Source organism: Mustela putorius, unplaced genomic scaffold, assembly GCF_011764305.1.
Source record: "Mustela putorius furo isolate JIRA1106 unplaced genomic scaffold, ASM1176430v1.1 tig00537227_pilon_pilon_pilon, whole genome shotgun sequence".
In the NCBI taxonomy this organism is placed as follows: domain Eukaryota; kingdom Metazoa; phylum Chordata; class Mammalia; order Carnivora; family Mustelidae; genus Mustela; species Mustela putorius.
In genome coordinates, this window is record NW_025422368.1 from 3,837,476 (window position 1) to 3,851,982 (window position 14,507).

Below are 14,507 nucleotides of genomic sequence, written 5' to 3' on the forward strand. Positions count from 1 at the left end.
AATGGAATAGTCAGTAGTTAGGCCTGTCACAGGTTGGGGGGCTGGCGGCTGAGGCCTCCTCTGTGGGAGACCAAGGTCCAGCCCCAAGAGGGTTCCAAGCACAGGGATAGTTAAGTCCTTGAGAGGAGCCTTGGTCACCCCCTGTTGTGAGGATTTGGGAAGGGAAGTTCAAGACAACCAGAAGCCCAAGTTCTGAAGAGGGGGTGGGGCCTCTTCCTCAGGTTCATAAGTGGAAGCCAAGATCCCCCAGACTATGCCCCTGGCTGCAGGCTCCAAGCAAATAAGATGTAAAATACAGTGTAAGGGTGTGTGTGTGTGTGTGTATGTGTGTTAGGGGGAGGGGTGTGTGGTAGAGTCAGAGCTTTCTGGAGCCCCGTCCTGCCCCACCCCCCATCACCAGGCAGTCACCACGCTGACAACAGATGCAAAAAACCGTCAATTTTATACAGTTTGTGGTTCAGAAGCAACAATATGCAAAACGGTGGAACAGTCTGGGCTGCCCCTATCCCACCTGGACATGCCCACTCCTGTCCCCCAAGGGGCAGAGAACCCAGGACCCCAGCCCGGCAGGACCCAACTTAGTTACAGGCCCCTAGGAGGGGCCAAGCCCTTAGGGGTCGAGGCCGGGAAGGAGGGGGCCCAGCACCTTAGGCCCCTTCAGGGACCCACTGGTTAACTGGAACTGTGCATGTGTGTGGAAGGTAGGGGAACGACCGACCGGGGAGGCCATTTCTCCCCTAGGCCAAGGGTGAGGAGCAAGTAAAGCTGAGGAGAGGGCTTTGCGGGACAGGGTTCCTCCCCTCCAGAGGGGTTTTCCTGGACACCCCACAAGGCACTACTGACCCTGATGTAGGATGAACGCCCCCAAACCTCTCCCATCCCCAGCTTGCCTGGTTCTCCCCGCCCCACCTCCCACTGTGGTTTAGGGGAGGATGAGTTGAAAAGGAATCTGGAGCCCCGGGCTCAGCAGCGTTCCACAGAGACAGCTAGGCACCAGCAGACCGGCTGGCGCTGGCAAGGACCCTCTCCCGCTGCGCTGGGCTCCTGGGGTCCCTTGGGGGAGGGCAGGTACCCGCCCCTCCCCTCGCCCCCTTTCTGCACTGGCTGGATAGAATAAATAAATAAATACCTTCCCCACCCACCCCGCCCCTACAGCTGGCTCTCCTCCTCCTCCAGTGAGCGGTTGAGTCCGGGGATAAACTTGAGCAGCCGCCGGCGGAAGCTGCGGTACTTGGCTTTGCGCAGGCCGGGGCCGCACAGGGCCTGCTCCCGGGCCTCAGTCCAGAGCGCGCCCGGCGCCCCGCCGCCGCCGCCGCCCCCAGGGCCCGCGCACCGCACGCTGGCGCTGCGGCTCAGAGCGGCCCGGAGTGTGGACGCCGGAGCCTCGGCGGGGCCTGGGCCGGGAGCGCGGGCGGGGGGCGGCGGCGGCGGCGCAGGCGGCTCGGCGCCCCCGAAGAAGCACGTGTGGTAGACGGCGTCGTCCGCGTCGCCCCCGGCCCGTCGCGCGGCCCCGCGGGGACCCCCGGGCGCGGCCAACAGGGGCCCGAAGGGCAGCGAGCCCGGGAGCAGGCCCGCCCCGTACAGGCAGGAGCGCACCGACTCCAACGTGTCGTAGATGCTCGGGTCCTTCACCACCAGGCCTGCCAAGGAAGAAAGGACAAGAGGGCGGGCCGTCAGAGCGCCCGGGGAGGGGACCTTCGCTCCTTCCTCCCGACCATCCCACTTCCCTCCTCTATAAAACAGGACTGTCCACTCAAGTCCTTAGTTGGACCGGCCAGGGTGCAAGGGCGCCGAAGGTATGTGAAACCCGCTCAGTGAGCCTCGCCGCTCCCATCTGTGAAATGGAGATACCAAGGCTTTGTTGAAGGCCATCATGAGAATGAACTCAGAATGTGTGTGCAGTGTAGTAGCCCAGGGCAGCGCTGTGCCGGGAGTAGTAACCTCTCTCCACCTGGGAGAGGGAAGGAACACTCTAGTTCTGAGGGCCAGCGGGAAGGGGGGTGTGGGTGGGGGCCAGTTCCACTCACCGTGTACCAGCCGCTGCTCCTGCACCATCAGGGACCTGTATTCTCCCCACTTCTCATACAGGGTTTGCTGCAAGAGACACCCCCCGGCTCCCTGTCAGCAGCTAGCAAGAAACAAGCAGGAGGTGGGAAGAGACAGACTGAGGGGGCGGGCAGTACACAGAAGAAATTTTAAGGTTAAAAGCAGGTTTGCACAGGTAAATGGGCCCCTAGGAAGACTGATGCTGGAAGGGGCAGGGACTGGGGGAGGAGAGGGCCCAGGGGGCCATTATCCGGGCTCTCTTACCTTTAGGTACTGCAGTCGGGCCTCCAATTCTGCCTTCCGAATTGATGTCCCATACAGAGTTTCCAGCCTGGGGAGGTTGGGGAATCAAAAGGCTGTGTAAACCCACAGGGTGTGGAAACTGAGAGAAGCTGAGCTCCGGGATCCTCAGGGACTGCGGCACCTGGACCTACCTGAGAACGTTTCCAGATGCCTTAATGATGTCAACGATCTCTCGATGCCGGATGCCTTCCACATTCAGGCCATTGACACTGGCAATGGTGTCCCCTGCCAGGCAGAGAGGGGGATCAGTATCTGTTCCTTGAGGTATGGCCTAAGAATTCTAGCCCCCCACCCGAGCTGGAAAGGGTCAGGGTAAGAACCTCACAGAATGCTCCTGAGCTCCCTCCAGCCACTCCTCATGGTTGTGGGGGAAACCTCGTCCTGGCCCAGCACACCCGCTGCAGGAGTCAGGCCCTCATACGCCCACACCTTCACCCCACCCTCAGGAAAATGTCCCCAAAGGCTGAGCCCTCTCAGATACCCTGGGCTGCCCCTGGAGCTGGTTACTTCTGTCTAGTCCACAGGGGGTCATGAGACTCAGCCAAAACAGGGAGGGGTCAGGATGAGCACAGAGCTGGGACCTGATACCAGCACCCTGGCATGAGAGGCCTCAGCTTCTGAGAGCCTCAGCCACCTAAGAACCTCCTGACTTGAGGCAGGGGAAGCCATCCTCTCCGAGGGCCCACTTCCCATCTGTAAAAAAGGGGGTGTGGATCCCTACTGTGGCTACTTCTGGGATCCACAGGGAGAGTGGATGTGAAGGTATTGTGCAAAGTTGAAGTATACCAGTTGGCCAGCAGGGGCTGCTGGTGAGTGGGCACGGAGGTGTGGCTCAGGGAAGAAAGTGGTAATGGAATCGGGAGAGGGGCAGTGAGTTCGTAGGGTCTCAATCCCCTCCCTGGGTCCTGGGGCTCTAGATTTGGCCAATCCCAAGAGTCCCCTAGTGGAAGCATCATATCATCATTTCCTTGTTAAAGGAAGGAACACAGGTACCCCAGAGTCGGGCCAGGTCGGTGTGGGATAGGTCCTGATCTCCAATACCAAGCAGATCTAAAGGAACGTTGCACCTTTCCCAACTCCTGCCCTGGGATGGAGGGCCAGATTGCCAGGAGGAAGGAAAACAGCAGCAGAAACATCTGCCATTAACCAGGCCCTGGCTCTGTGCCTGGGGAAACCCCAGGCATGTTACTGCCCCCATTTTGCAGATTGGACTGCTCAATATCACACAGTAAATGGCATCTTTGCTTGGATCCAAAGCCTAGATTCTATCCATTCTTTTTGGCCTTCTCAAAACAGGAGGAGGAAGGGGACTGATTTCAGAAGACATTTCTCAGCCCCTCTGCTTGGGAGTAAGGTCATCCCACCTGCCTGAAGCCCTGTGTCCTGGGCTCAAGCCTCACCTGGTGTGAGCCCAGCCAGCTGGGCAGGGCTGGACTCATGAACCCGACAGACAAAAGTCACCATCTCCACACGCTGCTCCTCCCGGTGATGAAGGCCGTAATGTCTGTCAGAGACAAGGGAACAATCCGCCAGGGCTGTGGCAGGGGCCAGCCATCCCTGGCCTCCCGATCCCTCACTCCCTCGGTACCCAGCTTCTCCCACCTGGATCTCAAAGCCAAAGGTCTGGTTCTCTTCCTTCTCCAAAGTCAGCACTTTCCTGCAAGGGGACACAGGGGCCATTTCAGGACTGTCATGATGAAAAGGAACTTGCTGGTCCCATAGCGTGGCCTTCCACTGATGTTGGGGGTCTATTCTAGAACACCCAGGCAGGACTCATCGGTCTCCAGCCACAACCCACTCTCATCACGGGTTGTTGGAATGCCTGTCCCAATCCCCAGCCCAGATCAGCTTCATGGAGCCACAGACAATCAATCCAACCTCCGGGGCAGGGAGGCACTGGAAATAGCTGGCCCCCAAAGGGAATGGACTCTCCGAGCTTTTGAGCTACTCCTCCAGCTTTCTAGCAAGCCCTAGGGTACCACTCACTGACTCGCTGAGGCCCTGAATTCGGGCCCCAGCCCTGAGCCTCTCCACACGGCAGCCTTGGGGAGAGGGCTGGCCCCACCCCCGGAGGCCAGTCACGAGGCTCAGCCCAGACCACAGCTGCTCCTCCCAGCTGCCCGGGCCAGCCCACCAGATGTGAGGCTGGGGGGAGGGGAACCTCAAGGCCGCCCCTTCCCGCACTGAAGGCCTGCCCACTGGACACAATGGTCTGGAGCCGCTCCAGATCCTCGCCTGCTGGGGGAGCCCAGAGTTTCCTCTGCCCACCCCCACCCCCTTCCTTCCCGCCCTGCCAGAGGCCGAGTGAAAGCAGCCTCCAGAGGCTCCTTCAAGTCTCTGGCCTCAGAAAGGCCATGGAGACCCAGGCCCACAGCTCCCAGCTTGATCCAGATGCCCCCAAATGCTGACCAGCAACTCCCAGTCCTAACTTGAGCTCCTCCCCACCAGGAAAGAAGGCCTTTACCCCCACTGTGTGTGTTGTGCGTTGGGCCGAGGAATAGGGTGACTGAAGTTGTGTATTACCCCAGTGCTCTCTGGGTTTCTGCAAGTGTTGGCCAACTTTTTTCTGCAAAGGGCCAGATAGTACATATTTTAGGCTTTCTTTGCGAGCTCCATTTGGCCCCTGTCATAGATTGTTCTTTGTTGTTATTTTTACAACCCTTTAGAACTAGAAAAACAACTCTTAGCTCAGGGGCCCAACAGGCCAATCTGGCTAGCGGGCTGTCGTCTGCTGATTCCTTTTAGCAGCCAGGCCCCAGTCTGCATGGGACTGAGCAGTGTAGGGCCTGAGGTCAGCACCTACTTCAGCCCTGGCCCCAGGATGGGGGCAGCAGAGGACTAAGCTTTTGGAGGCAGGGGTCGCTGGACTCAAACAGCCGGACGCAGCCAGGCTAGGGTCTGGGCCCTAGGGTGGGCTGGGACCAGGAGAGCTCAGGGGAGACCCCGAAGACTTCCACTTCCTCCACCTCCCAGATCCGGATCTCCCTGGGGAGGGGTAACTGGCAGGACTGGGGGTGGCATGAGGAGCACCTGATGACTAAGAATCCCTACCTCCTTTCTCTGCCACCCCCTTAACACAGCCCACGCCCCCACCTGCCCCTCACTCCTAGCGAGGGAAGCCTGCTGAGAGAATGACTCCCACTGGGCCGAGAGCGGTGTCCTGCTGCTCTCCACCCCCAGCCCACCTGACCCATGAGGACCAGAGCAGGGGCTGGGATGCTGGCGACTCACCGCTGCTGTTCGGGACTCTGGCCAAGATTCTTCCAGCGGAATCCTGAGCCCTGGGTGGGCAGATACAGAGGAAGGAGCAGGTGAGGGGTACTGTCCTCTAGCCCATGCTGACAGTCCTACTCTGGCAGGTCCCTCCCCTGGGCTCCAGCCCTGGACCCAGCACCTCACTTCCTGTCGCCTGCCTGTCTGGTGCCAGTTCCATACCTGCTTTGGGTCCAGTGTAACTATTCGCCAAGCACCGCTGCGGCATCACCACACAGAGCTCTCCCTAAGGCTCTACCCCATAACTGAGACTGTGGGAACACAACAGTCCTACTGGGTTCCTGATGCATGGACTTCTAAGCACTGTGCTAGCCCAGATGGCGAGGGGGGCAAAAGGGGGACTCATTAATCTAGATAGAATAGTCTCTACCCTCAGGGTGCATGTCTGCAGGACTCAGAGCCTCCAGACTCTGAAAGCTGAGATATGGGTTCTTTCCTGATGTTCCCAAAGAAGGGCAAGGGGACCCTGGGCTTGCTTATCAAGGTACTCCAGAGACACCACCACTCCCACCACCAGTTGGGCATCTCCTTCTATTTTCTCAGTCGCAAACAGAGACTTGGGGGTGTTGGGGTCAGAGACCCAGGTCTGGAGGGCCAGCAGTTCCAGCCTGAACATGAAAAGTCAGGGGACAATTGGGCCACCCCTCCTCCCCCAAACTACAGGCCGTTTCAGGAACCAACTGTGGATCCCAGCAGTAGGTGGCCAGCTGCACCCAGCTCCACCTGGGTTTCTCCACGTTGCCATATTATTTTGTTGCACTCTTGGACAAAACAAACAAAAACCAGACCTCAAAGTTGTCCTTAACTCTCACTATACTTAGGAGAGAGACTGGGAGGGTTTTTTTTGGGGGGGGGAGGGTCAGAGCTGAAGATTCCTCCTTTCTTGGGACCCTGGAGCAACTAGTCTCTCTCCTTCCCTAAAATTATTGGCCCTTGGAAGAGGCTGTGCCAGACCAACCCCTGTCCCACAAGCCCTAAACAGCCCAGGGCCTTCTTGGTCCCTTCCCTAGTTAACCCTCCCCCCAGGCTGCCCCAAGGCTAGGAAGAGAAGTGAGCCCTCTTTTTCCAGAACCAAAGACTGGCCTCAGGGGTGGGGGCAGTTCCCAAATGGGCCAGGGTGGAAGGACTGGGCAGCATAGAGAGAGACCCCTTTGTCTTTCAACCCGATTTTCATAAAATGCAAATTCTCAACAAGCTGTTCATTGTATGGGGGGGGGGGGAGCCAAGGGCCTGGAAGGGGGGGTACGTGCTGAACGGGGAAAGGCCACAGCGCCCCCCCCCCCCCCCCCCCCCCCGCAACCTGGGTCTGTGTCCCGACTTCTGAGCGTTCAGGTTCACAGGCCAGAGGAAGAGCCCCGCAGAGGGGGCGACTCCGAGGGCGGGCGCGGCTCGCATCCTTCCTGCCCCGCGGGCGCCCTGCGACCCCTCCCACCGCGTCCGGTCCCGGCAAAGTCCCGGGAGCCATGCCCTCGCGCCCAGCACCTTCGTCGCGGGGCAAGGCGCAGGCCCGGAGCCCAGCAATCCGGGCGTCCCCTCGGAAGGGTGAGCTCTCGGGAGTCCGCCGTGCCGCACGCACTTTCTCGTCCACCCGCCTCCCTCTCCCCCACGGGCTCTGAGACCCTCAGCGTGTCCCGGCGAGCGGCGGGACCGTAGCCCTAGGCCTCCGCGCTCCAACTGGAGAAGCCCAGGCGAAGGGTCCAGGGGGCTTCGAGACACCCGGGCGCGGGAGGTGGGGCACAAGGGTGCTGAAGGCCAGATGGAGAGAGCCGGAGAAGAGGGTGCTCGGGAAGGAGAGGAGCGAGACGAGACGGCTGCGCGTGGGGAGCGGAGTGGGGAGCCGACGAGATCGGGGGCGGCGTGGAGGCGGGGGAGGCTTGAGCCTTTGGAGGAGAGGGCCGAGGAGCCTGACCGAGCGACAGCAGGTTCAGAACGTGTCGGGGGGAAGAGCGGGCTGGGGAAGTAGGTGGGGGACGCGGTGGTCCCCGAGGAATATGTCGTGGGGTTAACGAGCACAGATGCCGGATGTTGCGGGGCTGAGCAGGTCTCGAGGAAAAGACACCAGGGGGTACCAAGGGCTGGGGGGCCGTTGGAGTTGGGGGGTGGGGACGCACCTTTCGGCGGGGCAGGGTGCCCCCGGACACGGCGAGCGCGCGATACAGCTCAGCCGGGTGATAGTCCTCCAGCGCCGCGTACAGGTCGTCTCCGGGGGCCCCAGAGCTGGCGGCTGCAGCACGGGGGCCCGAGGCCGGGGTCGGGGCTGGAGTGGAGGGAGCGACTTCCGAGTCGGGAGCCCGCGCGGCGGGGTCCGGAGCGGCCGCCGCCTCCTCTTTCTGCTGCAGCTTCCTGAGTCGGCGGAGGGTCATGGCTCCAGCGCCCGGCGACCGGGGACCCTCGGAGGCGGTGCTCGTGCGCGCGACAGGGGTGCTTGCGGCTAGAGGGTGCCAGCCGGGCGGGCCCCGGGTCGCTTCCCTTTATAGGATCAGCGAGCTGGGCGGGCTGGGGGGCGGGCGGGGAGCGGCCTCGGATGGCCTCGCCCCTAGAGCGGCAGGCCCCGCCCCCTGGGGGGGCTGCTGCCCAGGAGCCCCGCCCACGGCGTCCGCCGCCCCGCCAGGCTGGGGAAAGCCTAGGGACCTGAACACTCACTGGGGAAAGCCTAGCCACGAAGGAGGGAAGCAGGACGTCCTCGGACGGGGGTCTCCCGGATACCTGACGTGTTTGTGTGTGTGTGTGTGGGGGGGGGGGTCTCCCGGATACATGGTGTGTGTGTGTGTGTGTGTGTGTGTGTGTGTGTGTGTGTGTGGTTTTAAGGAAGGAGGTTTGGAGGCTCAGGGGAAGATTCTAGGAGATCCAGAGGGCTGCAGGAGACTTTGGGCAAGGGGAGAGTGGCAGCAGCGCTGTGCAGGGGTATGTACAACGGGTGGGATGAAGTCCCAAAAGAGGTTAGAGATACCCCTGACTGTGCAGAAGCCCCTAGGGAGTGACGGTCAAGGATATCCCCTTTGCACAGCTGCCCAAGAAGAGGTGAGAGAGGCTCCCTCCCTGCTCAAGGGGCAAGGGAAGCAGTGGAAACCCAGCAGCCGTGGGTGTGGGCATAATTCTGGCCTGTCCCTTAAAGGGTCAGGAGTGGTCCCTCCTGGATAAGCCTTTCCCTAGCTCCTGATGTTGGAGCTCAGACACCCCTTTTCCCAGTAGAAAGATCTTAACTATGCATTGACTCATGGGGAGGGGAATGTGCCTGAGCCGAGTGGGTGCTCAGGGCTGGGGCAGGTGCTCCACCGTTCTCTGACCCCCTCTTTGGGACCAGCCCCCAAGACTCTCCCGCCCCCCCCACCCCACCCACTGCCTGTGTTACTGTGGCTGCCAGGCAGTGGGAGAGACTGGGATGGCCCAGCTGAAGTCGCTGTCGTCAGAGGTGCCCAAATAAGAAGTGAGAGGAGGAAGTGGAAGGCCAGTCTTGGCGTCTAAAGAGCAGCTAGCCACCACAGGGCGTCAGCACCACAAGCTGGGGGCCTCCACATCCCACCATGGGCCACTAAACAGAGGCTGGGGAGGTACGGTCCCATCTGTCCCTTTCTCCTCCAGTCTTCCCAAACCTGTGTTATGCCTTTACAACTGACATTTATTGAGCAGTAATCCGGGGCCGTTCACATTGTTGTGTGTGTGCGCTGCATTACATACATGTGTGAACTCACTTGGTCTTCCTAATAAGCCTATGTAATCGGTACCTCACAGATGGGGAAACTGAGGCCCAGAGAGGTTGAATAACTCGCTCTAGGCCCCTGAGTGGCAGAACTGAGACTCCAACCCAGGGAGCCTGATTCCAGAACCTGGGGTTTTAACCCCGTGTCATGCTGTCTCCTTCAGTTCCCCATTCGCCCTACATTTCCAGCCCTGCTCCAGGCCAGGTGCTGGCTGGGCACTGAGCTTACAGAGGCTCTAGGTCTGGTTACGTACACGTTCCTGTGCTAGTTCTGAGGGCCAGCATGAGAGGTACGGAGAGCCAAGTGGCCATATCTACTTGAAGAGGCCAGGAAGGGCTTTCTGTCTCCTGTCTGTCTCAGTCCACAGGTCTGTCTCAGTCTCTGTGCTTCTGTGTCTCCTCGACTCATGTCACTGCCCCAGCCCCAGGCCCCTGGGGCCCCAGCCCCTGAAGGAGGTGTGGGTGGGAGGGGTGCTTCGCCACCCTTCAGTAATTAGCACAAGTCCAGATGGCAGGATGCTTGTTGGGTGGCAGAGGTGGGGGGGGCACAGAGGGTGGGTTGGGGACTGCTGGGAGCCAAGAGCTAGCTCCCTTAGTGTCTTCCTCTCCCTCCTCCCACCTACCCCTTGGCACCACCAAGTGGCCATCAGCTGAGGGGCCGAGGGGGTGTTGGTGGGGAAACATGGGACTATATTGTGAAGCATGAGCACAGATGGACCCCTGGACCGTCTGCTGCCTGCTCCCGACAGACGGTATCTGTGGTGCGGGTGGGGGTGGGGTGGGGGATGGGGAGGCGATAGGCATTGGTTTCTATTCTCTTCACTCCTGCAGCTGTCCCCAAAGGGACCAGCAAAAGGGCACCTTGTACAGTCTCTTGTGGGAAGGACTACCACCCCAGCTATCACAGAGGGCAAGCCCACAGACACCACCTTGTCTGAAAGCCGAAGTGGACGCCTCAGGTGTCACGGCACCAGCGTCTCGAGCCCTATTAAGACAGTCCTCCTTCAGGCTGACGTGGAGGCAGTCTGCAGGTCAGTCTGCCTTTCTGCCTCCGAGTGAGGGCACAGCACCAGAGAACTGAAGTTCACACAAGTTTCCCTCTCCTATAGGGAGGGCTCGGAAGACGCAATGTGAGGCTCATTGTATGATTTGCTTAGATCCTGGAGTTGGAGAGCTGGAAAGGAAGGGTCTCATGGCCCCGTGATGATACAAGGAGGTCCAAGCACTCATTGAAAGGAGGTAAACTGAGGCCAGGGAGGAAGGATGGTGGCGGAACAGGCACTAGAACCCACGAGATCCAAGGTCTCCTGACTCCAGGGACTGTTTAATTCAGCTGCTAGCAGCTCCCCTGAGAGCTCAGAGATCCTCGCCTGCTTCCTGCTCCACATCTCATCAGTTTCTCCAGGGAGGGAAAGGGGAGCCCGGGGAGCCCAGGACGCCGCACTACGGGGTGGTGATGCCCTCTGGTGGCCATGTGTCTCTTGCTAGAAAATCTTCAAACGGGAGTGAAGGGCTGTCTAGTTCAGTGTCAGGCTCCTCCTTGAATCTGAGCAGGGTTCCCGGATCATCCACGTCTCCTCTACTGCGCAAGAGGGTCTGTGTCCCACCGAGATGCCACGCTGCACTTTGGTGTTCGCCGAGTTCTGGAGTCCCGCTGAAGTCGCAGTTCGGAGGTTCTGTTTTTGCTCTCCCCCAGGGCTGCTGTGCCGTCATTGGGGAGATTCAACAAACAGTGGCAGACAGCTGGTGGGTCTCCTCCGTGCTACAACCCCCAGAGGCCAGACACGCAGGGACCCTGAAGCTTTGCATTCTCCCTCCCTCCACTCCTCCACGACTTCCTCCTAAGCCTGAGTCTCTTGTCTAGCATCTGTTCTCCCCATCCTATCTTCTGCAGCTTCTTAAAGCTCAGGGGTGGCAAGGAGGATGGCGGGGGTGGGGAGGGGGGAGCATGCCGCACATTGCCCTCAGGGAGGCCTCCTTGCAAATGCCCCAGGCTCTGGGACCTCAGACATGTGCACTCAATCTGTATCTTCTCCCCGAGCCAGTCTCTGTTTCAGAATGAGCTCCCCAGCTTTGCTTACTTTCCCTCCAGCTGCCCTGGTTCTTAGCTCTCAGGATAGGGCCTGCTGTGTGTGGTGAGGGTTCCTTCCACTCATGGCCAAGGCCCGAGGAAGACCCCTTCTCTTTGGGACAAGTCCCTGCTGGGATACCTAATAGTCAACGGGCCTGGTGGAGGAAGCGGGGAGAGCTGAATCTTGTCCCCACAGGCGGGCTCAAGCTCTCGGGAAGTTAGGGTACTTGGGGGTGAGAGCTCCAGCTGCTCAGGCTGCTCTGGAGTCTAATGCAGTGTCAACTTGGGCATTTGATTCCAGAACAGGGAGGAAGAGTAATAGGTCACTGAGACTTCTATCTGGGTACTGCCGCTGCTCCTGAACCGGGGAGGCGGGGAGAGGGGGGCCTTGGACTCAGCTGGTGCTCTGGTTGGGAATGAGGGCCTGGGCCCCCTGCCTGCGGGACACCGAGGGAGGCAGAGACAGCCGGTGGGCAGCTGACGGGGCAGGGAGTGGCTGTTCTTCTTAATGGCTCTCATGACCCAACAGTTTCCACTGGGTAGTGTGGTGCTGGGGCCCAGGGGAGCCTGGCAGTGGGGAGGATCCAGCACGGCCCACAGAGCCAATTCTGGGGGGTCTGGGAGTAAGGGCAAGGCAGATACAGCAGCTTATTTGTTCTAGATCGGGGTGGCCTCTGGGTCTAGTTTGGCCAGAGGCCTGGGACCACCTTGCCTCTTGGGTGGGGATGGCAAGGTGTCTCCGACTTGAACAGGGGAGACTGACGGAAGAAGGGAGGGTTGGCTCCCCAGCTTTCCTCACCGCATCCACGCGCTGCTGTTAGAACTTAGGGAACCTGTTGCTTTACCTTGGCTCCTTTCAGGATGTGGAGATAGTGAGGGCAGAAAAGGGCGGTCCTCCAGGCCTCGGACACCCCAGCCTTCCTCCCTCTGGGCACGGACAGCTGCTGGGGAGCTCATCCCCGGTTCCCTTTCCGGGGGGGGGGGGGAAGGGGGTGGAGCACCCAAGTTTCCCCCACCTACTCCCAACTGACTTTTCTCCGCCCGACTCCAGAATCAGCTCCCCTCTTTCCCTCTCTGCCTCTGGTTAGGCCCCAAACCTGTGTGTTCTTCCTCTTGTCTCTTCCTTTCCTCCAGCTGTTCCCGTGCGACCGTTGCCGCTCATGACATCTGCGAGGTGATCTTCCCCGACATGAACAGGATCACCTCATCCCTATTCCCTCCGTGAGGGAGCTGGAACTTCAGAGAGGTTTTAACCTATGGGCAACTCCACAGAAGCATGTTGCTGAGAAACATTTCTGGAGACCGAGCCCAGGCTCAAGGGAACAAACCACTGATGGGCAGAGTCTGAGGTAGCTGTCACAAGTGATGGCACTGTTGGCCCCCAGGATGAAGTCTTTTTTATCTCAGCATGGGACAGCCCCCTTGCGCTAGCCAGCCATAGCAGAGGACATCTGTGGTTCTTGAATGGTGACACCTCTAGAACCCTCTCCTCAGTCAGCAGGCTGAGGCCTACAACAAAACAGAGATGTCACCTCTCTTGACCCCTTGCTTACTGTCTGTCCTGTGCTCCTGGGTCATTCTCTATCAACCACTCTCCTAGCATGCCCCTTGCTACATTGTGGTTGTCTGTCTACTAGTCCAGTCCACCAGTCAGGGAGCCCCTGGAGGGCAGGGATGCACGGGGTTCCCTAGGCACCCCGTCTGTGCTTCCATGACACGTTACATATAGTTCCATAAGGGGACTTGCCAGACTGCCTTATTGTTCTTTCTGTACAAACCATCTCTCTGCCTTGAAGAGCAAGGACCATAGACTGTCTTTGTATTCTCTCTGCATTAACACATTAAGGTTGCTCAACAAATTAAAGAAAGCCTAGTCCATCCGATTGTTCTTTAAACCTTCCTACCTTATTAGCCCCCTTCCGTGAGTCCCAAGGAGGATTCCTAGATGAACCCAAGGCTCTCTGCTATATTCCTTAAATCCCATCCTGTCTGACCATGGGATGCTCAACGACTTCCGGAATGTGGCGTCAGTTGTTTGGCTGAACCTGTCTAGAAGTTGCGTGAGGGTGTGCTTTAGTTGTGATTAACGTTTAAATCAGCAGATTTTTGAATAAAGCAAAATACCCTCCTTTATGTGGATGGGCCTCGTCTAATCAGTTGAAGGCCTTAACCAGTTGAAGTCCGTGAGGGAGAAGGAATTCTGCATCCGGAATGCCTTCAGATCCAAGACTGCAACATCAATTCTTCTCTGGATCTCTAGCTGTTGGCCTGATTTCAAACCTGCCAGTCCCCATAGTCAAGAGTCACATCCTTAAAATATCCATCCACCCAACCATCCATCCATCTATCCATCCATCTCATTGGTTGGGTTTCTCTGGAGAACCATAGTACACCATTTCCCCCTCCTGCCACCTTCCTTATGCACCCCTCCTATGTTCCCGAGTGTCTCTTGAACTCTAATGCTTTACTTTTAATTTTGTTTTGGTTGTATTTCGCAAGCATGCTCTCCAGCCTGTAAAGATCAGAAGACAGGACCTGGTGGGGACAAAAATTGACAATGTGTGAAACAAAAACACCCAAATGATACACTATTCAAAAGAATTCAGGTCTCCTGTGTCATGGGCCTTACAAAGGCAAAACATTGTTAGTAACTGTCAAGAGCACACAAAGGCGTACCCCATGGTTGCCATTCTTTCAGGATGGTAAAGTTGAAGCTGCAATCCACAGCCTAGTGGGTTTTTTGTCCATGCCTGGCCAGGTGATGGATTCTTCACAGGATGGCTTTTTGATGGGGTTGAGATTCCCCACAAGCCATGTCACCTTTCTTTCAACAAAGAAATCCAACAGTCACAACAATACCTTGCCACTTCAGAAAGATATTTGGACTTGTGCTGTTATCTCTGTCCACAAATGAATTACCGGGAGGGCACAAGGACAATTTAATTAGCAGCTAATCCAGGTTACCGGGATATGTGCCAAACTTAAAGCCAATTTTTAGAGGTCAGTTACTTGATTTTCTCCAGCCCAATAGTCTCAGACGGGAGAACAATGGAAAACTCTGGATAACAATCAGAATTTTTTATTTTTTAGATTTTATTTTTAAGTAGTCTCTAC

General features: G+C 58.3%; 1 protein-coding gene and 1 long non-coding RNA gene across 5 annotated transcripts; one reads left to right on the forward strand and one right to left on the reverse strand.

Annotated features, from left to right (window-relative positions):
- Nucleotides 1-423: 423 nt before the first annotated feature.
- Nucleotides 424-8,090, reverse strand: TAMALIN (trafficking regulator and scaffold protein tamalin). 3 transcript variants are annotated; one of them, XM_045073438.1, is made up of 8 exons: nt 7,734-8,090; nt 5,581-5,630; nt 3,938-4,006; nt 3,750-3,853; nt 2,481-2,574; nt 2,311-2,377; nt 2,028-2,094; nt 424-1,640 (listed from the first exon to the last, which is right to left on the reverse strand). In XM_045073438.1, the coding sequence occupies exons 1-8, from the start codon at nt 7,983-7,985 to the stop codon at nt 1,150-1,152; spliced, it is 1,194 nt and encodes a 397-aa protein (XP_044929373.1). In that variant the 5' UTR covers nt 7,986-8,090; the 3' UTR covers nt 424-1,149. The 3 variants fall into 3 exon arrangements, with proteins under 3 accessions (XP_044929373.1, XP_044929372.1, XP_004774807.2); XM_045073437.1 differs by lacking the exon at nt 5,581-5,630 and having other exon boundaries at nt 3,952-4,006; nt 7,734-7,850; XM_004774750.3 differs by lacking the exon at nt 7,734-8,090 and having other exon boundaries at nt 3,952-4,006.
- LOC123390057 lies at nt 6,932-13,991 on the forward strand. 2 transcript variants are annotated; one of them, XR_006604713.1, is made up of 4 exons: nt 6,932-7,164; nt 10,154-10,353; nt 10,432-10,561; nt 10,877-13,991. It is a non-coding gene; the product is annotated as an uncharacterized LOC123390057 (long non-coding RNA). The 2 variants fall into 2 exon arrangements; XR_006604712.1 differs by having other exon boundaries at nt 10,432-13,991.
- Nucleotides 13,992-14,507: the final 516 nt, after the last annotated feature.